Here is a 20,904-nt window from a genome sequence, read left to right as displayed (position 1 = left end):
TGATGTGAGTAAAAGTCTATCTGAGGATAGTTAAACAGACATTTTAAGTAGAGTTCATAAGTCTTACATTTGAGCCAGACACAGCCTTATTGAATGCAAGCTTAAACATCACACTTATTATGCCAAGGTCCGATTAGTGAAGATATTTGATGGTATATTTCTTTTATGTGATCAGTGTAAACAGGCACCAGCTAATTTATTACGTTTGCACATGTTTTGTTTCTGTCCGTCCCTGAACAGGTAGTGGACAAAAAATGTTAACACTTTGTCTGTGGTCACTGGCGAAAGGATTGAACGGAATCCTCGAAGTGAACTATTTGGCTTACCAAATCAATCAACTACCCTCAACAAATCCAAAATTAATATTGTAGCAGTCCAATTATGTTCATTAGATCTTCTAAGAATTATGTAATTGTTATTGTTATTGCCACATCTGTGTGTTGATTGGTCTGGCTATAAGAATAAATATTACAGCATCCACTACTTTGTTGGCTCATTGTGTTAAATTGGAAAGCAACAGTGCCTCCTTGCCACACCCTTCTGAATTAAAGATGTTCTTTATTTTCTCGAACTGGAAAAGATTAGGCAGACATTTAATGGTTGTTCTGTAAAGTTTCAAGAATTGTAGAGTGACTTTCTGAGATATGACTCATCTCCAAATTAACCCTGATTGAAACACAATTAAAATGTGGTTGATGAGCCCTTTGCGTGCTTGTGGTTGTTGTATATTTCTGGGGCCATTCAAGAATGCAGCTTCCATCCATTTTCTACCGCTGGTCCCTCTCGGGGTCCCGGGGGTCGCTGGAGCCTATCTCAGCTGCATTCCGGCAGAAGGCGAGGTACACCCTGGTCAAGTCGCCACCTCATCACAGGGCCAACACAAAGACAGACAACATTCACACTCACATTCACACACTCTTTGCTGGTGAGGGTCGGGGACACAACATTTGATGCACTTTTGGCTATTTTTGTCAATTAATGTATCTAAAACTTAATAAAGAAATGTTTAAAAATGGTAGACGCTAAATATGAACGTTAAATAAAATTCTAAACGTTAAATCTACATTTAGATATAGATTTATCATTTAGATTGGGATTCAATAATAATATTTCACATTCACCCTTTATATTTAACATGTATACTAAACATTTATATGTAACATCTAACAATTTAATTTACCTTTCTTTATTTAACATGTAGTATAACATTTAAATGTATATTTAAAATTACATTTATATTAAACAGATTCAACATTTGGATTCACTCTTTAATTTTGACCCCGAATATGAAAAAAGCGGGCTAAATATATCTTGAAAAGTATGATCAGACTTTTGTGTTTTAAGCAGCCCGTAAAAAATCAAATCACACTTCTCTAGCTAATATATTTTAAATATAGAGTTCACCTTTCTCACATTTAGCTTACTTTTCTCTCACTTTTTATTAGCTAATTTTGAGGTTGAAATTAAAGGGTGAATCTAAATGTTGAATATAAATATTAAAGCTGGATGTTTAATTTAAATATGAATATTAAATCTAAACATTACATCAACTAAATAAACATTTACATTTAGTTTGAATATTTCGATTAGATTTAACATTTAGATTTAACATTTCATTTCTACTTCAAATGTGAAAAAAATTATCTAAATTTGAGAAAATTGAGCTTAGTATTTAAAATATATCAGCTTGAATCCCAAAAGGGACAAGCGGTAGAAAATTGAAGGATGGGTAGTGTGATTGAATTTTTTAATTCGGCACCCCATATCATTACACTTTCTCAGACTACCGTACTTCCTCTTTCTTTACTACGCAAACTACAGCGGGTATTAAGCTATTCTGTCAACAAAACAAGTTGGAGTAATTTAAATAACTGTTATAAAACCACTTTCCCTCATTAGCCAGTTAAGTGCCTTACAAGATGTAATCCTTTAGAACAGGGGTGTCAAGGTCAAGTCCCGTGGCGAATGACTTATCTATGGCCCCCATGATGATATTTAATTAGTATTAGAACCGGCTCTGCAGACCACAGTGTTGGCGTTAGGAATTTTCTAAATGGGGCCTGGGACCCCATCAAGTCATAAAAATGGGGTCCCACAGTAAATTTTTGGGGTCCCACTTTTTCGTAACCGTTTTGAAAACAAATTATAAATGTATGCATTATCCTGTTATATCTCACATTCTATATTGTGTTATGGAAAAAGGTTGTCATAAACGTTACTTAATTCATTAAAAAAAATAATAAAAAAGAAAAAAAATGTTTATGCATATGTAAATGTAATCAGTTATTTTTGCCATTAACTTTCTACTTTCCTTCATGGATCTAAACTTTACCGCTGCCTGTATGTTTTTCTATATTTTTATCGTAGTATTTTTAGAATGTGTTCATTTAATTTTCGCCCAAAGTAAGACAAAGAAAACAATCTGAAGATGTCTTTATTTTTTAGTTTTAATGCCATGATTTTAATAGTCCGGCCCACGTGTGCACATATTTTCCTCCATGCGGCCCCTGAGCTAAAATGACTTTGAAAACCTTCCATCCATCCCTTTCCTACCGCTTGTCCCTCTCGGGGTCGCGGGGGTCGCTGGAGCCTATCTCAGCTGCATTCGAGCAGAAGGTGGGGTACACCCTGGACAAGTCGCCACCCCATCGCAGGACCAACACAGATAGACAGCACCATTTAAATATATTTCAATTCATTTCAATGGGAAATGTTGATTTGAGGTACAAGTGTTTTGAGTTAAGAGCTCCGTTACAGAACCAATTAAGCTCGTAAGTCGAGGTACTACTGTACTACGAGTTGAAGCAAATATTTTTGTACAACTTGGTGTCTCTAAACCCTTTCATATGCTCCTCACAGTTATTCAATGCATGCTAAATTCAATATCCCTGCTTTACAATCAGCAAAACACATATAATGCCTATTTGTAGCTTGTTTAGATGATGTTATAAATAGTTAGACCGGCAGATGGCACCAAAATACGGTGTTTAAAATCTCTTGCTACTTTCTACTCACTCTATAAATTATATCGAGCTCTCACTTCAGACATTCTACAACAAAAGTAATTACAAAAGTATAGTAACTGACTTCACAAGGGATGTATTTTATGTTATGTTCCCAACTATGTGCATACTTCTGTTTGCAATGTTACCACGGCAACACCGTCGGTGGGGGGGGGCGTTTAATGGTGGTCACGTGGTCAAGTTCCCGCCCAATCACATCCCTCGACTGACGTGACGTAGCAGATTCAAAGTTTACCAGCAACGTTTGTACGCGGAGTTTGAGTCGTCATGTTGGTACACAAATAACTTACAGAAATAACTTTTTGTTAATGTTTTTGAAAGAATAAAGTTTTTTGTTTTTTTTTTCGTTTGGGGATGGAGGGGAGAGTTATCGGAGCAGGGCCGTACAGAGCGACCAAGCTGGTGAGTAAAATGCATTCACGTTAAAAATGGCACCGAAGTTATTTCAGATAGCCTCCGCTCACATAGCAATGTTGGTTATTATCAATTACTCGCCTAGTTTGTTTGTCATCTAGCTATTAAAGCTCGGACATAAGGCAAATGTTGTATATGTAAGTTTCTAATATGCGAGTAAGTATGGAGCTCTCCATGCATATACAACGAAGAGCCTAGAATGTTCAATTCAAGCTATTACCATCTTATTTGTTGTACTTCGCCTAATCCTCTTTAACTTTAACCACTTCATCTATCATTTGGCAAAAAATAGCTACGTCGTTTAATAAAGAGGTTGCATTATTTGTCACAACATGCAGTGCTATACTTCTGCTTTTATTTGTGTAAAAGATCAACTATGATGAATCTTCCTTTAAAAAAATATTTGATTTGGCAATTGTCCACATCCTTATTAAAATATGCATTTAACAACATGTCACATTAATCATGCAACACAGGATAATTTATGTTTCTGTGTTTTACATTATGCACCCGAAAGGGACAATCTGTAGAAAATGGATGGATGGATAGATTGACTGATTGATTGAGACTTTTATTAGTAGGTTGCACAGTGAAGTACATATTCCGTACAATTGACCACTAACTGGTAACACCCGAATAAGTTTTTCAACTTGTTTAAGTCGGGGTCCACTTAAATTGATTCATGATACAGATATATACTATCAGATATATACTATCATCATAATACAGTCATCACACAAGATAATCACATTGAATTATTTACATTATTTACAATCCGGGTGTCATTATTTTTCCCCATTCAGCATCCAGATAAAGCAAAGTCATAGTACCATTTATATCGCATGGTTTAATGCAGCTGAGATAGGCTCCAGCACCCCCCGCGACCCCGAAAGGGACAAGCAGTATAGAAAATGGATGGGATGGAAGGTTTAAAGCTGTTTGTAAGTCATAAGTTAAGAGGAAATATTCTTTAAATTCAAATTCAACATTTTACAGCAATGCAATTAAGTATTTGTAACAAAATAGAGCTGAATGACTTTAAAGCTACAAACAGTATTTGTAAGCGTCACTTTTGTAATTTTAGTAACCGTTGTCCAGCATTATGTTTAGACAAAAGCTTGGCACTGAAATAAGTAAATACTGTGTTGTATAAGATTAAAAAAACAAGAAGTAAACATATCATCATTGAGCAGTTTTGCAGAGAAAATAAGAATGGGTAGGATAGATAAGATAAGCTACAATTTTTCAGGTATGTTTGAGTGTCATGTTGTATTTTTTAGAACATATCCAAAAAAAATATTCTAAATAAAAACTTTTAATCAAAGTAACTCCTAATCCATGTCCTTCTTCCTGTTTTTTAGTGGAATGAAACCATTCAGCTTTTCCGGGGAGGCATGCCGTTAAGACGACACTGGGCACACTTCCGCTATTATGATTGCACATTCACAGGGTCCGAGGCCGTGGATTTTCTCTACCAGCTTTTGCGGCATAACTGCAATTTTGGGCCAGAGGTGACTCGCTACCAGACCTTACAGCTGCTCAGGAAGTTTCTTAAGGCTCACGTTGTTGAAGACATCAAGGGGCGTCATGGAACCGAGGATTTTGAAGACAATAGTCATTTGTACAGGTAAATTAACGTTGGTTATTATATACACTGACTGATAACAATATGACAAGTTGCATGACAGAAACAATCTGATAAAACAGCTTTAACAGCAGTTTATTATTGTTTATTCATGGACATGCTTTTCTTTAGACTACAAATGTATTGAAATCAACAGTGACTGCTGTTTTGTAGCCAAGTAGTGCACGCCATTATGCCTCAGTGGTTTCTGGACACACTTAATAAAAAAAATGTTTTACACAAAGAGCATTCACACAGTGTACAGTTGTTTTCATTCTCACTCTTACTTTTCCACCACTTGACCACGCTCAGTGATTGACTTGGTTTATTTGTTTTAGATTCCCCACTCTATCCCCCCTGAAGTCTTTTCCATCAAGATCTCTGTCAAGAGACAGTACTGACCTGCCGAGACTCATTCGCTGGGATGACTACGAAGAGTTACCACAGCAGGAGAACATGGCGCCCGTGAAGTCTGCTGGCATGGTGAGACGAACGGTTGCACTTCTCTTGGCCTTTGCAGTGTGCTTGAAATTTGCTGGAATAAAAAGTTTGAGACATACTAAAACACAATATACTGACCAGTGACCACTGTAGAATATAATGCAGTAGGGTTTTCTCGACACCAGAATCTCAGTAGTCAATATAGATACCTATGAATTTCCGTGATTCTTGATACTTATTGGATACCTTGATAAAGAAAAAAAACAAAAACGGAATCTCTGTACTATTAAATGCACTGTTTTTACAATGATTTTGTTTAAGATCACTGTGATTCAACAACTTTTTGCATAAAATTTAAATTGCATTAGCACCTGCCAGGTAGTATCTGTACATTAAAAAAAGAACAGCATTGCTTATAGCCTCCTATAATATTAAAACAAACAATAATGTGATCGGAAATATGGTCATAAATAACAACAATATTAAACAATTATACATTCTAAAAAAATCAAAACAGCAGTGGCATGCAGCCTTCAAGTATATCAGTCTTAGGATACGGATGTAGTAGGATGAAATCCTGTAGTTATTCTGATCTGTTCTTCTGGTATAGTTACAACTGAACTGATTCATTTATTTATTTAAGTGCGCATGCTATGAGAAGTTAACAGTGAGGAATCTATGGTGCCACCAATTCATGTCTAGCGGTTTCTTGAAGGATTCTGTACTGGTTGCATTCACCACTTCACTGGGCCCAGGTAGTATATGTACATTAAAAAAAGAACAGCATTGCTTATAGCCTCCTTGAGTATTAAAACAAACAATAATGTGATTGGAAATATGGTCATAAATAACAACAATATTAAACTATTATATATTCTAAAAAAAAACAGCAGTGGCATGCGGCCTTCAAGTATATCAGCATTTGGATACAGATGTAGTAGGATGAAATCCTGTAGTTATTCTGATCTGTTCTTCTGGTATAGGTACAACTGAACTGATTCATTTATTTACTTAAGTGTGCATGCTATGAAGAGTTAACAGTGAGGAATCTATGGTGCTACCAATTCAAGTCTAGCTGTTTCTTGAAGGATTCTGTACTGGTTGCATTTGCCACTTCACTGGGCTATTTTCCCATCAGCCACAAGACGTTGACTAAAAAATTGTTTTGATATACAGCCTGGATTAGAGTATATTGCTCACGTTGAAAACTTTCCTTCAGGCATTCCTAACAGTTCATTTAGCATTTTTACACCGTTATCTTGTCTCCTTCGGTAATGTAATGACTATATAAAACAAACAATAAGTATATAAAATAAAAAATATTGTCTTTAACCTTATTTTAATATAGTGTGTTATAATGCAATAGTCTAATAAAAAGGCAAAAACATAAAATAAAAAACAAATCTTTGTTTTATTAATTTTTAGTTTAAACATTTCAGCTTTTTCTCATTAATTTGCCTTTTCACTGTATTTTTGTTTGTTAATTTTATTTCTAGAATGTGTCAATGGCCCATAAAAAAGAGCTGCGTTCAGAAAATGGCCCACAGGCCATACTTTGTCTTCCTGGTGAAATAAGTAAACCAGCTGTGTTCAAAGTGTTACCAAACTATGGAAGAGGGTCTTTAAGATGTGTTTTCTTAGCACACAAGTTATAAAGGTTGAGTTGCACACTTCTGAAAGTTTTTCTGCATGCTGTGGTAATGCACACTCCCTGGGCTTGTGGCGGAATTCCGCTCTCACTCGCGCGGAAAATACTTTTGTGACCACCTATATTTGATTGGCGAAATAATGCATGACACAAGATATACCTCATTTTAGTTTTATATGCACCTCTACTTGCTAAATATAACAACAAAGTCTCTAAAATGCATCGCAGATAATTTCTGCTACGTCCTATTCTCTGGCAAGTCAGTTGTGTTGTGAAGCACTTACGCCTCACCTACAGTTATCCTACAGTGCCACACTCCAATATAATTTGTTTACAAAGGAAGGCGAACTGGACACGCTAAATCTGCATTAGTGACAGGCCTCCTTGAATAAGTAAATACAATGGAAAACATTGGCTCATTTTTTAAGACAGCAGGCAGTGTTCAGCGCTGAATAAGTGCTCACACGGCAAGAAATGACGCAGCTTGCCGAGAAAAATTTGTCGTTCATTATCCGCTACTGGCGATACTTAAAAAAGCAGGTTTCGATGTATTTTTGGCGTGTTGGTATTAATACTTTTGACAATCCTATAATACAGTAATGTTTTCAATCTTACTTGTTTTGAAAGTATTCTATTACCATTCAACTTTTTTCTAATGTTTTAACCACTAAGTTTACATAATTAGCTGGAGATACCAAAATGGTGTGTTGTTTAAGTTATTATTACTGTATAAATTACTGGATTTATAAATATGATCTGCACTGCATATGTATGACATGCTCTCTCGCTTTCCTTTAACAGGCTTCTGATTTTTGGAACAAAAGGCATAGTGTAGCCATAGGAGATGTGCATGAATGCAAGCTCATTCGTAAAAAAGACATCACTCCCAAACAAGTCGACAACATATGGAAATCAATGACAGCTGCACAGTATGTAATCTGTCCAATATTTTTCCCATTACCCTCCATTTCATTTTCTATTAATGTATTTTACTTGCAGTTTGCAGCGAGTGTTGGGCCTGACAACATTGGATGGCGTGTTAAATCCAGCACACGTGAAAGGCGAATACATTGTGCATAATGTATTCAAGGTCAATAAGTCGGGCATTGTTGTGTTGGAGAACAAAAGCGGTAATGATGTAATACTTTTTAGAATAGTTGGGTTTTTTGTTAAATGACTTGACTGTTATTTGTATCGTTCACCTTCCTGTTGTGTTTACAGATGACATGCCCTACTGGGTGATATCAGCAATGAAATGCTTGGCTAACTGTAAGTGTACTTTTTTCAATGCAACATTTTTGTGTTAAACATCACCCTTTTTTCTCACTGTATATTGTGTGTATTATAAATGGTTTAAGTTTATTTCAAACATACAATTACAACATGATACATCACATTTTCTGGTTTCTCTTTTTACCATGTTCAAAAAGGAGTAGGATGAAGCAGAGCTTATTTAATCCTACCCCTTTTCCATTTCATAGCAATTGCGAACACTTTTTGTACACTTCCTGTTATCAATTTGTTCACAATTTACTCTATAAATAATACAAATCTATAAAAAAGAATAATAAATAATGAAGTGAGATGTATTTCATATAGTGAGATGAATAAGGTTATTAATATGTTCAAACTGTTTATCATGATTTTTCTTCTGTGTACTTTGTAAACAATTTGAGTTTGAACAGTTTCTTGAACTGGATCATATTAGTACATTATTTAATTTATTTACTTAAGCCATTCTATAATTTAATTCCACATACTGAAATACTAAAGGTTTTAAATGTTGTCCGTGCATACAAATATTTTAAGTTACAATTTTCTATGAGGTTATATTTCTCTTCTTTGGTTGAGAAGAATTGTTGTACGTTCTTAGGTAGCAGGTTATAGTTTGCTGTGTATATACAGTAAGTTTGGCTGTTTGCAAATTCGCTATACCGTTGAACTTAAATGTTTTTGATTCAATAAATACATATCAATTTCAAATCTTTATTTAAAATAGGAACGGCACATATTAATGGAAATATATGTAATATGTAAACATGACAAAAGTCAGGATCACCACTACAGACTCAATAACATTCAGGTAATTTAAAGGAGACATCAAATAACAGGTAATTGCTTCAAAAATAACAAAACAATTAAATAAAAAGGAGGAATGTATGTGTATTTCATTGCACATAGCCCAACATAAAGTGCCAAATGTTTGAATGTTCTCTATATCCTTCCAACATGATGTATTATTCTAACTGACCTCTGTTGTAACACAGTTAGTGACTTAAGGGTACATTTGTAGTTATTTCCCCATATTTCTACAAAATAACTCATATATGGTAACACTAGTGAGCAGTAAAGAAAATGGAGTGCTTTTTTTCCAATTCATATTTTTCTTTATTCATTATTGATGCATTTCTTGCCACCTTATGTTGTATTATTCTAAGTATTTTTGTATAAGGTTTCCAGTTCATTTTATCATCAATTATTAGACCTAAGAAATTATTTCATTTACTTTTTCAATGTCTACTCCGTCTATTTGTATTTGTGTTTTACTTTGTCTTCTACTGTTACCAAATAGCATTATTTTAGTTTTACTGAGTTTCAAGGAGAGTCTGTCTTTGTCAAACCATCTCTTTAATGTATTCATTTTTTCTGCTATTATTTGTATTAGCTTCTGTGTAGAATATAGAACATTCACTATATGGACAAAATAATATTTTGGACAATTTCCAACTTTGTTAGAACAATTTGGGCTCTGTTGCAGCAGGACTGTGCCTTATTGTGCAAAGCAAGGTCCATAAATTAGAGGCACTTTTTGACTGTATTTGTTTGTCACTGATACATTTCTCTTGAGCACTAAAATTGGAATTGTCTCCTTTTGCAGGGCCTAACCAAAATGAAGCCAATCAACCAGTGTACATGGGTTTTGAGAGAGATGTCCTGAAAACAGTAGCCGATTACTTTCAGAGACTCAAAGAACCCTTGCTGACTTTCCGTCTGTATGAAGTTTTTGTCAACATACTCAGTGAGTGTCCCCCGTCCTGAGTTTTTGTATTTATTACGTCCAAAGGTAAAAAAATTACAGTATGTCCTTGTTCTTGATTTTTGTTTTTCTTTTCCATCTTGGCAGGTTTGCTACACGAACAAGACTTAGCTACAGAGGCTCTTCAAGTCAGCACCCTTTTATTGCCGCCGCCCAATCGAAGGCGTCTCCAACTATTGCTGAGACTCATGGCGCGGGTCTCCCAGAACACTCAATTGCCTCAGTTCAATGACGCGATTGCCACCCGCACACTGGTATGCATTCCTTTGCTAACAGTAATTCCTTAGTATATATGTAACATCTCCTTTATCTTTTTGATGTCCTAAGAAAAAAAAAAATATATAAGAACGTATAGTTAGTTGACCATAGTCTTCTGTATTGTTATTTGGGAACACGTATAAGCCACAAGGAGTTTTCAGCTGCTCTAAAATATTGAAAAATGATTTAGAACAGTGATTCTCAAACTTTTTTCACCATGTACCACCTCAGATAACACCGGGCTCTCCAAGTACCACCATAATGACTCAAGTTCATTAGTATTCATTAAAAACAAAGAAGAGGTTTTATTTAACAGGTATGTTTAATATTTTTAACCACTATAACAGTACACAGTTTGAACAGTAATGCTGTGTTTGAATATAGGAAAATAAAACACTACTTTATTCAAGTTATACTTTGGCGTACCACTAGTGGTGCACCAACCAGTATTAGAGTATTGACCATGTGGTTATGATTTTATAAGCAAGGGACAAACTCGATTGAAATGGATTGTACAAAATAAAAAAAACAAGGGAACGTACAGAGACAAACTGTACTCTATTCCAAAGGCTCACTACCTGGAAAAAAATAATTAAAAAATATAAGAATTGACTCATGAGCTATGAGCACATCCGATGGACGAGATATTTGAATCAAGTAAATACTTATCTGTATTTCGTCAACGGAGTCAGTTTTAATACCGGTGAATAATTAAATAATGCAAAGTTTATTAAAGCGGAACTGCATTTTTTTAATTATTTTTTTTGCCAATCGTTCACAATCATTATGAAAGACAAGACGACGGATGTATTTTTCACACATGGGACGGTTTTCTCAGTATAAACAGTTTTATTTATAATGGAAAACTTACAAACGTTGCTTGGAGTGATGAATGAAGAATCCATACGAGGGCCAATCTTTTTTTTCTTTCCTGGAGCGATCATGACAATCATTGTGGCAGTTATTGATGCCACACGTTCGCGACATATTTGGAACTTGTTAAAAAAACAAAAAACCTTTAGGACAGAGTCTTGCATTAAACTCTAAGTAAAAATTGTATTCCGATGCAGTAAGACTAATGATGCTTTTTGTTTCCACGTCACACTTTTAAGCCCTAAATTTACATGAAAATATTATTTTCTTAAAAAGCTAATTTATGTATAAAGTGTTCAAATTAGATTGTTCACAGCATATAGGAGTCATAGTGGAATAGTCATAGAGGTGTTCTGTTTATTTATATTTTAGTTATAACGTTTTGTTATGTCATACGTTCAAAAGGTCTGGCGACCCAATCCTACATGCACAACACTAATAGGACACCAATCTGTACTGAACGAAAAACATGAACAATCATATTACAGTATCTGTAAAGTATTAGCCCGTATTTCATGTTTTGTTTGTACACAGCTAGCCAGACAGCATATATACTGTATTTGTTATAACAAGCATGGTGTGCTGCGCCTATCATGATCAATATTAAAGTGACTCATTCGATGGACAGTTTTGCGTTTGGTCCAGATGGCTGGGGAAGTTTTTTCCGGTTTATTTGGGTAAGCACTCAATTTTCGTCGAAAGAACATGGCTCCAAGTTCCACATTCATAGCGTCAGTCACTTTTCACTCCCTTGGCTTCCGTCTGCTCCAAGGTCTTACCTTTCCTTCGTATTCGCTTTGATAGGGAGTAGTTCATCCTATGTATATTCAGCTTAAAAAATATAAAGTTGTGAATCCTAATATGTTCAAAAATGGTCATGATTAGAACACACGTTTGTTTCTGGAAGTAGGAACACACATTTGTTGCCAAAAGTTCAACGTGCGCTGCAATGGAAAACATAAATCAATGCGCGGAAGAAATCAGTCATTGCTTAAATAATTAAAATACGGTCAATATAGTACCGGTACATACTACATATTGTGATGTCTGTTTGACATTATGTATTTACTTGCAGTGTGTCTATAAAACGTTGATGGAGGGTTTTGACGTTTTTTAGAGGACTTTGACGGCTACAACGGTGACTCCCATTAGCCACATCTTTCAAGCGTTTATCATCCTAAAAAAAATATACATGTGTTCTTGTCTCTCATAATGATTGTGAACGATAGGCAAAATTCCCCAACAAGGTGCAGTTCCCTTTTTTGGCCCTGTGGAGACTTTTTTTGAAGCCTAACTTATTTTAAAAAAAGGGGGAGGGAGGTATCCTGGAGCAAGAGGAGAAAAAATTGATTTTTTTATTTTTTAAAACGTCTAACAAAAAAAACCTCCAACATATCGATAAAATGTATATATCGCCAAGGCCTAGTCTGGTATGAGTTATATGTTGTCAAGTTATAATTCCCACTATATACATTGCATTATGCCAAGTGTTTCGAAGCCCTGTGCCCTAATGCTACATGGCAGATGATGTATTTTCAATGTATTTCCTGTTCTGCTCCATGCAAAGATGGTGCAAATGTTCTCTCACTGCGTACTGGGCTCTGTGGATGAGATGGACTTGGATGAGCTGCTTGCCTCCAAATTGGTGACTTTTATGATGGAACACCACAACACAATCTTTCAAGTGCCCACCAAGCTGCGTTGCCAAGTTGAGGAGCACCTTTCCCACCTCAGAAGAGTTCAGGTCTATGTCACTGTCATTAATATGTGTATGTATAATTGAGTGTATACTTTACTGTAGTATATAGGGATAAAATAAATTAGTGAATTTAAAAAAACAAGAACGATATGAAAGTGAGCTGCATGGTTTCGTTAGCTCTTAGTGTTAGTATTACAATGGCTGTTTTATGTTTTTCTTTTCTTGCAGTTTGTTACGGTTTACTAGGGGAGGTGACGGCAAACATACACCAGGGGGCAGTATATACAAATATTTATTATATATATAGACAATATATATATATATAATAATACTAAACTAACGAAATGGAGTGTGAACTATAATACAAGAGTGTGTATGGTGTAAGACTATGTGTAGTATTTAACTGGAATGTGTGTTACCAAAGTGTTGAACGAGATACGAGGAAGTCCAGGGGGCAGACAGGTGATCCGGGATACAAGCGGGGGTTCGTGGGGCTGAGAGGGGCGTCAAGAAGTCCGAGTCCAAATTGGGGGGTAGAGGATCAAGGGAGGCAGTCGGAATCCAGAGGGGTCCAGAGAAGTGAGGCGCACAGCTCACTTCCAAGGCGACGGAGGGAATTCTGCGGGGGACACGGGAGAAACAAGGGACAAGTAAGCCACGGAGAGGAAAACAAGACGAGAGAGCATAAAGCTTGACGCTTACGGTACACCATGAGAAAACTAAGTTCCCGCGCCGATCCTTGGGTCCACCCTGCCTTTATCCGGCACACCCTCATCAATCTCAGGTGTGCAGATTTCTCGTGAGTGATTGCAGCTGGTGGCTGCTGCAGGGCGGAGACGCGCGCGGCGCGTCCCTGGATGTGCGCACCCGTGGGCGTGTCCCGAGGTGCGCACAGACGGCAGGGGTCTGAAGCGTAACACAGTTGCTATAAACATAATGAAAAAAGGTGACTATTCTTGAAATTGTTATCCTGTTCACTACTCCTTGTAATCATATGTCACTGTTAATTATAGTAGTAACTCACCCCTTTTATTTAAATTACACATATTCCAGAAGGAGCATGTGACCTATTTTCCATCACAACATGGGGCACAAACCATTTTAATGAATCATTGTTATTGACTGGCATGATCCAATCTCCACAACAAGATCAGTAATGGGATTACACGTCTTCTTGCATGTTCTGGACTTGAATGATGTGATTTCATGCTAATCATAAATAGGGGGTTAGGCTTTCATGCTGAGACAGGTTTTCTTTGTCCTGCTTGCACCTTTTTACTTCAGTGAGTTAAACATGGTAAAAAGGAGCTCTTTAGTATTTGAACTGCCATAACTTTGATGTTTTTCCCGTTAATTTGAGTGTCTATCCATTTTTTATACAATGTATACTCTTCAGGGGAGTCGAATGCCAGCTGACTTTGGGGCGAAAACCGACCCAAAGGGCTCATTTTAAGATCAAAAATAATTTAAGGGTCTATGGAAAAGTCTCTCTCTCGTGTTGTTACATACATGTATGTAGACTTCAGACTTCACTTTCTGTGTACTGTCTAACATTGGAGTAGACAGAACAAATTGAAACAAAGCATCTGCAGCTTCAACTTATAGATTTCAATAAATGCTTCTGTTTTTCCCCGCCAGATAAAATATGCCGGTTCCGATACAGACTTCAGCACACCTCCAGCTTTTAGTAAACTCATCAGCCGAGTGAAGTCAGAAGAGCAGAAGGTGATTGGCACCCAAACTCCGCTGCAGGAGCTGCTCGAAGGCCTGATTGCCGACAAAGACCTTCCCGCCAAGGACAAGAGGAAAAGGCTTAAACAGGTATGCTCTTATATGACCAAAGAAGCTACTGCAAAAATGATGCCAATGCAATACGTCCATTTTCATTTCAGTTCCAAAAGTCTTACCCAGAAATCTACCGCAATCGATTCCCCTCTGAGGAAAGTAAAGCTGCTGTCATACCTGAGAAAACCACTGGCCTCAAAACTCATCTCATGTTTTTTAATCTCAAGAAACCCTTTTCTCCTTTCCAGAGAAGCTGGAGTTTTAGGGCATAGACACCCCCCTAACTCATATTCCCGCAGGTTTTCTGATTTGCTCGGTGTGTTTTCACTGGTTTAAATCAAGTTGCAAAATCAAATTTGGAAATACGGTATATGCTTTTAGAAAGTGACAACCTATATGGAATGTTTCCATAGATTTGAGCATACTTTGTTTTTGTTTAGCGCCATGTGTTTACAAAATGGTTTGTTTCACACATTTAGGGGAAAGAGGAAGGCAACAAAAACATTTTGTTAGGCACTTTCTTACGGAGATTTATATCTGATATACAGGTTGGACCTCAATATACTTGAAAAAAAAAGACAGTATTAACTAGGGGTGCATGAAAATTACCGGCCTGATTAAAGGAATTATGATGTCACACAGATAAAGCCGATTAAAAAAACTTTTTTTTAAAAACGGTCCAATGAGGCAAGATTACCCGATACTGTGCTTCAGTAGGTGGTTTAGGGTGATTAAACCATGTGCTCCTGCTTCGTAGTAGGTCCCAACTTCCCTTAAGCTCACTAACCCTCAGTTTAAACAAACATAGCGTCGGTTGCGTTTGACTTTTTTACACGTTCAAAGGAAGACATCAAATGTCCTGTAAACACTCAGCGAGGAAGAAAACAAAAACACTGACTTTTGACGCATCAAACCTCACTTGCCTCCTTAAAACGCAGCCAGAACCATGCCTTAAAACGGAACTTCACTTTTTGGGGGAATGTTGCCTATTGTTCACAATCATTATTAGAGAAGAGAACACACATTTATTTTTTTATTTTTTAGGACTCTAAAGATGATAAAAACGCTAGCAAAATGTGGCTAATGGGTGTCACCCTATGCAGCCTTCAAAAGCCTCTAAAACAACTTAAAAACCCACTGTCAACCTGTCATGTACACGCTTCAAGTATATATATATAGTGTAGTAACAGACATATTCATAACAATATGTAATTTGTACAATTTTTACTGTATTTTGGTCATTTTAATCATAGATTAAAGATTAAAGTACCAATGATTGTCACAAACACACTAGATGTGGTGAAATTTGTCCTCTGCATTTGACCCATCCCCTTGGGGAGCAGTGGGCAGCAGCGGCGCCGCGCCCGGGAGTCATTTTGGTGATTTAACCCCCAACTCCAACCCTTTGTTGCTGAGTGCCAAGCAGGGAGGTTATGGGTCCCATTTTTATAGTCTTTGGTATGACTCGGCTGGGATTTGAACTCCAACCTACCGATCTCAGGGCGGACACTCTAACCTGAGATCGGTAGGTTGGAGTTCAAATCCCAGCCGAGTCATACCAAAGACTATAAAAATGGGACCCATAACCTCCCTGCTTGGCACTCAGCAACAAAGGGTTGGAGTTGGGGGTTAAATCACCAAAATGGTTCCCGGGCGCGGCGCCGCTGCTGCCCACTGCTCCCCAAGGGGATGGGTCAAATGCAGAGGACAAATTTCACCACGTCTAGTGTGTTTGTGACAATCATTGGTACTTTAATCTTTAATCTATGCAGGAACTTCTTTCCTCAGCGCGTTTATTTCTATTTCCACAGCAGCGTACTTTCGGCAACAAACGTTAGTGTGTTGTAATCATGGCAGACTTGGTAATAGAAGAGGAAGATGACTATTTTTGACGATTCACAACCTTATTTTTTTTTACCTGAATATACGGACGATGAACTACTGGTTATAGAAGCAAGCACGAAGAAAAGGGTGAAACTTTGGAGCAGTTGGAAGCCAAGAGAGTGAGGTCGGCGTGACTTGACCATGTAAATGTGGAACTTGGAGCCGAGCTATGCCGACAGAAATGGCGTACTTACCCCAAAATCAACAGGAAAAACGTTCCCGGCCAGCTGGACCAAATGGACAACTGTCCATCGAGTAAGTGACTATTATATTGATCATGACATGCAGCACGTCATGCGTGTTGTTACAACTACAGTACATACGATGTCGAGCTGGCTGCGAGCTGGGCTAATACTTTACAGATACTCTAATATGATTGTTCATGTTTTTCAGTCAGTTCAGTTTGGTGTCTTATTGCATTGTTGTGCATTACAAAGGCAAAAGCCATTCAGCTGTTGACGCAGTAGTCAGTTTATCCCTTGCCGGAGCTACCTTACGGCTAATGCCGTCGCAAGGCGATATGTTACCGCGCTAGAAGAAGAGTTCCTCAGTGTTCGCTCTTACAATAACAAAGTCGCTACAGCTTAGTTATTATACAGGTTACAGAACATAAATGAAGTATTATTGGTGGTTTCTGCATGCAGTTTCAAAGTGATTTAGATGGGTAGTGGATTGACCGCATTAGCTGCATTGCTATCCACCTAGAACAAGCCAATTATTACAAATTCGAATGCAAAAAAAAAGGTATTGGGTCTCATAAGAATTGAGAATCATGAATATTGAGAACGATAGGCAAAATTCCCGCTCAAAAAGTACAGTTCCCCTTTAAACTCCCATGAAACTCGCCAGCCGCAAAGAAAAGCAATTGGGCGTTCACCCAGAGCCACTTTGTCTAAGAAGTGCAAATAGCCCACCAGAGTCGACCCCAAGGTCAAAGAGATCCGCAATGTCCTCATGAAAATAAAATGAGAGCGGTACGACTCGGCCGCTCAGGTGGCCGTGGAGGAGGGAGACGCAGAGCCACTCTCCTCCATTTGTGTTCCACAGCCAAGCATGCCAAACTATCAATCAAAGACACCAAGACATGACAAAAAAGAATCTGGACACACTGGATTGCTTCCCTCAGCGGCAATACGCCACTGGAAGCAACCCCATAGATACATGAATCAATGATACAATTAACAGCTGCTATTTCAGAAATACTAAAAAAAACAAAAACCCACCATTGCGGAAGAAATAGTACCGTGTCGGCCAGCAGACCACCTGGAGGCATGGTTTGTACTTCTGAGCTGCTGCTATTTTTCGGAAGTATGTTTGCTAGCAAAATACATTGTGATAGCCGCACTCCTGCACACCGGTGGATGACATAAGAATCACTACTGATGTATGGATGTGATGTTAGCTCTTTCTCAGGTGTGATGCCATATTTGGTTAGGACAAAATCTGCAGGTACAGTTTGTCATATCCACCTTTAAGTCGTCTTTTACCTCCAGGAGTGCACAAAATACAGTCAAATAGACATTTAAAAAATAAGAAATAAGTTATTAGAATTGGTCTTGCTAGCAGGAGGTTATCTGTATTGGCCTACAAAATTGTGCATCCCTAGTATGAAAGAATGAATAGCAAAGATACTGTTAAGCAATTTAGATGGTCCAATTTAATCAGATTCAAAAAGTTAACTGAAACTACTAATACAGTACTGAACACTGCTAACAAGAAATTAGAATTTCAACGATAAACTTTATATAAGTTTATTTGCAGTACTAGCACTAAAATAATCACTGCTGTTTCTTAGAATGAATTCAATTTTGTGACTACTTGACAAGATGTAATTGTAATCTAAGGATGTTGAATTTTAGTATTTGCATTTCAGTAATCTTCAGGTATTTCTGGGTCCAAACATTGTGTCATGGTAAATAAAGTAAACATAGTTTTATATTTTGGTACATAACTATTTAGTTTTTATTAACTGGTAAACAGTTTAATGAACTTGACGCTTACATTTTTTTATTTTTTTAGGTTTATAGTAATCATGATGCTGTATGCAACTTTTTGTTGTTGTTAAATCATATATTGTTATAATCAGTGTTTGGTTTGAGAGGGTATGTTACTACTGGTAAATCTAACTAAAATAATTACAATCAAACTTTCTTAAAAATAAATGTGATGGGTAGCTGTACAATTATTAACTCGCATAAAACAGGCAAAGCTCAATGTCAGCAATTTTTACTTGCTTTTTCCTAAAGCCGTCTTTACACATCTTATCTTATGTGCACTAAATAATACTCGTATCTGTTACATTTTATGTTGAATAGATATTCTTAAATAATGGGTACATGTTTGTATGTGTGTAAAACTGAAAAGGGTATTTCAACACTGCTGTATTCTTAGCTGTCAGGTTCACTTCAAGATTGTCTAAAATATGTTTTATTTTATAAATGCAAATCGTGTTAAATACACTAAAATCATTGTAACGATACTGGAACAACTGTTACACTTGAACTTAATGACTGCTGGAGAGTGAGGCATTAGATTTACTGTACATTTTAAATGGAATGTTTTGTTTGTCTAGTAATATCTTATATAGTGTGAGGACATTATTCCTCACTAAAGAATCAATGGTCTAATTTCATTTTAATTATTTTCATAATAAATAGCTCTGCAACAGCAGAGCAAATACATACTCCATGTCTTTGTGTATATCATTTAAATTGTTTAACTCGATGTAATCACATTACAGCAACAATATTTTCATTTTTTCCCACTCTATTTAATAGTTCTAGTAAATCATTAAGAGTTTAAAATTGAGTATGTAAACTTCTGACTGGAACTGTTATTCTGCCTACACGTGGCCCACAGAGGCATGAACTCCACATGACCCCCGAAGATAATTTATGGTATCTGTCATCAACATGTTGACCACATACTAGTCCCGTACAATCACACAGCAAGACCTCCATGTTTGAGGCGCAACGCTGCTTTGCTTGAAAACTAGTAGTGCCGCTACTGAAAAAATGGAATGCATTACATTTGAACAAGGAATGCAAATTCATGGTCATAATGCTTTACATCAAGGGTTTCAAATTCAATTTACCTGTGGGCTGCTGGATGTAGGAGCTGGGCAGAACAAAGTATTCACTTCAGAATCTTGTTTTAACCATGTGACTAAATTTGTTAACTACTTCCACCAGCAGCTATAGTCATTAAGAATGTAAAAAAAAAAAAAGATGTATAAATTATATAATTTGATACTGTTAAGTTCCCAAGAAGGTGATCAGAGAAAATTTTACATGGTTACAGGAAGTGGCTCTATGTGTTGCCCAATGTGTGTGTGTTGTGCTATAAATTCTGCGCAGTTATTGTACAAAACCCAAAACCAGTGAAGTTGGCACGTTGTGTAAATCGTCAATAAAAACAGAACACAATGATTTGCAAATCCTTTTCAACCTATATTCAACTGAATAGACTGTAAAGACAAGATACTTAACGTTCGAACAGGGAAACTTAATGTTTTGCAAATATTAGCTCATTTGGATTTTGATGCCTGCAACATGTTTCAAAAAAGCTGGCACAAGTGGCAAAAAAGACTGAGAAAGTTGAGGAATGCTCATCAAACACTGATTTGGAACATCTCACAGGTAAACAGGCTAATTGGGAACAGGTGGGTGCCATGATTGGGTATAAAAGCAGTTTCCATGAAACGCTCAGTCATTGACAAACAAGGATGGGGCGAGGGTCACCACTTTGTGAACAAATGCGTGAGCAAATTGTCGAACAGTTTAAGAACAACATTTCTCAACAAGCTATTGCAAGGAATTTAGGGATTTCATCATCTACGGTCCGTAATATCATCAAAGGGTTCAGAGAATCTAGAGAAATCACTGCACGTAAGCGATGATATTACGGACCTTCGATCCGTCAAGCGGTACTGCATCAAAAAGTGACATCAGTGTGTAAAGGACATCACCACATGGGCTCAGGAGCACTTCAGAAAACCACTGTCAGTAACTACAGTTGGTCGCTACATCTGTAAGTGCAAGTTAAAACTCTATTATGCAAAGCGAAAGCCATTTATCAACAACACCCAGAAACGCCGCCGGCTTTGCTGGGCCCAAACTCATCTAAGATGGACTGATGCAAAGTGGAAAAGTGTTCTGTGGTCTGACGAGTCCACATTGCATATTGTTTTTGGAAACCATAGACGTCGTGTCCTCCAGA

General features: G+C 37.0%; 1 protein-coding gene across 1 annotated transcript; it reads left to right on the top strand.

The window, feature by feature from the left end:
- Window positions 1–3,248: 3,248 nt before the first annotated feature.
- Window positions 3,249–19,363, top strand: LOC133660262 (DEP domain-containing protein 1B-like). The gene is made up of 11 exons (XM_062063576.1): window positions 3,249–3,425; window positions 4,799–5,064; window positions 5,400–5,544; window positions 7,952–8,079; window positions 8,150–8,280; window positions 8,372–8,419; window positions 10,029–10,169; window positions 10,275–10,441; window positions 12,886–13,062; window positions 14,656–14,838; window positions 14,910–19,363. Exons 1-11 carry the CDS (start codon window positions 3,378–3,380, stop codon window positions 15,072–15,074), a joined length of 1,599 nt encoding a protein of 532 aa, XP_061919560.1. The 5' UTR covers window positions 3,249–3,377; the 3' UTR covers window positions 15,075–19,363.
- Window positions 19,364–20,904: the final 1,541 nt, after the last annotated feature.

Source organism: Entelurus aequoreus, linkage group LG11 (genome assembly GCF_033978785.1).
Source record: "Entelurus aequoreus isolate RoL-2023_Sb linkage group LG11, RoL_Eaeq_v1.1, whole genome shotgun sequence".
NCBI classification, from domain to species: domain Eukaryota; kingdom Metazoa; phylum Chordata; class Actinopteri; order Syngnathiformes; family Syngnathidae; genus Entelurus; species Entelurus aequoreus.
Note: the sequence above shows the minus strand (reverse complement) of the source record. Positions and strands in the feature narration are given on the sequence as shown.

What these genes read in the sequence shown, in the direction of transcription:
- LOC133660262 (XM_062063576.1), top strand. Translation starts at nt 3,378, where the DNA reads ATGGAGGGGAGAGTTATCGGAGCAGGGCCGTACAGAGCGACCAAGCTG. An exon ending in CGTACAGAGCGACCAAGCTG is followed by an intron (nt 3,426 to 4,798) that starts GTGAGTAAAATG and finishes CCTGTTTTTTAG; the next exon opens with TGGAATGAAACCATTCAGCT. An exon ending in CCGTGAAGTCTGCTGGCATG is followed by an intron (nt 5,545 to 7,951) that starts GTGAGACGAACG and finishes TTCCTTTAACAG; the next exon opens with GCTTCTGATTTTTGGAACAA.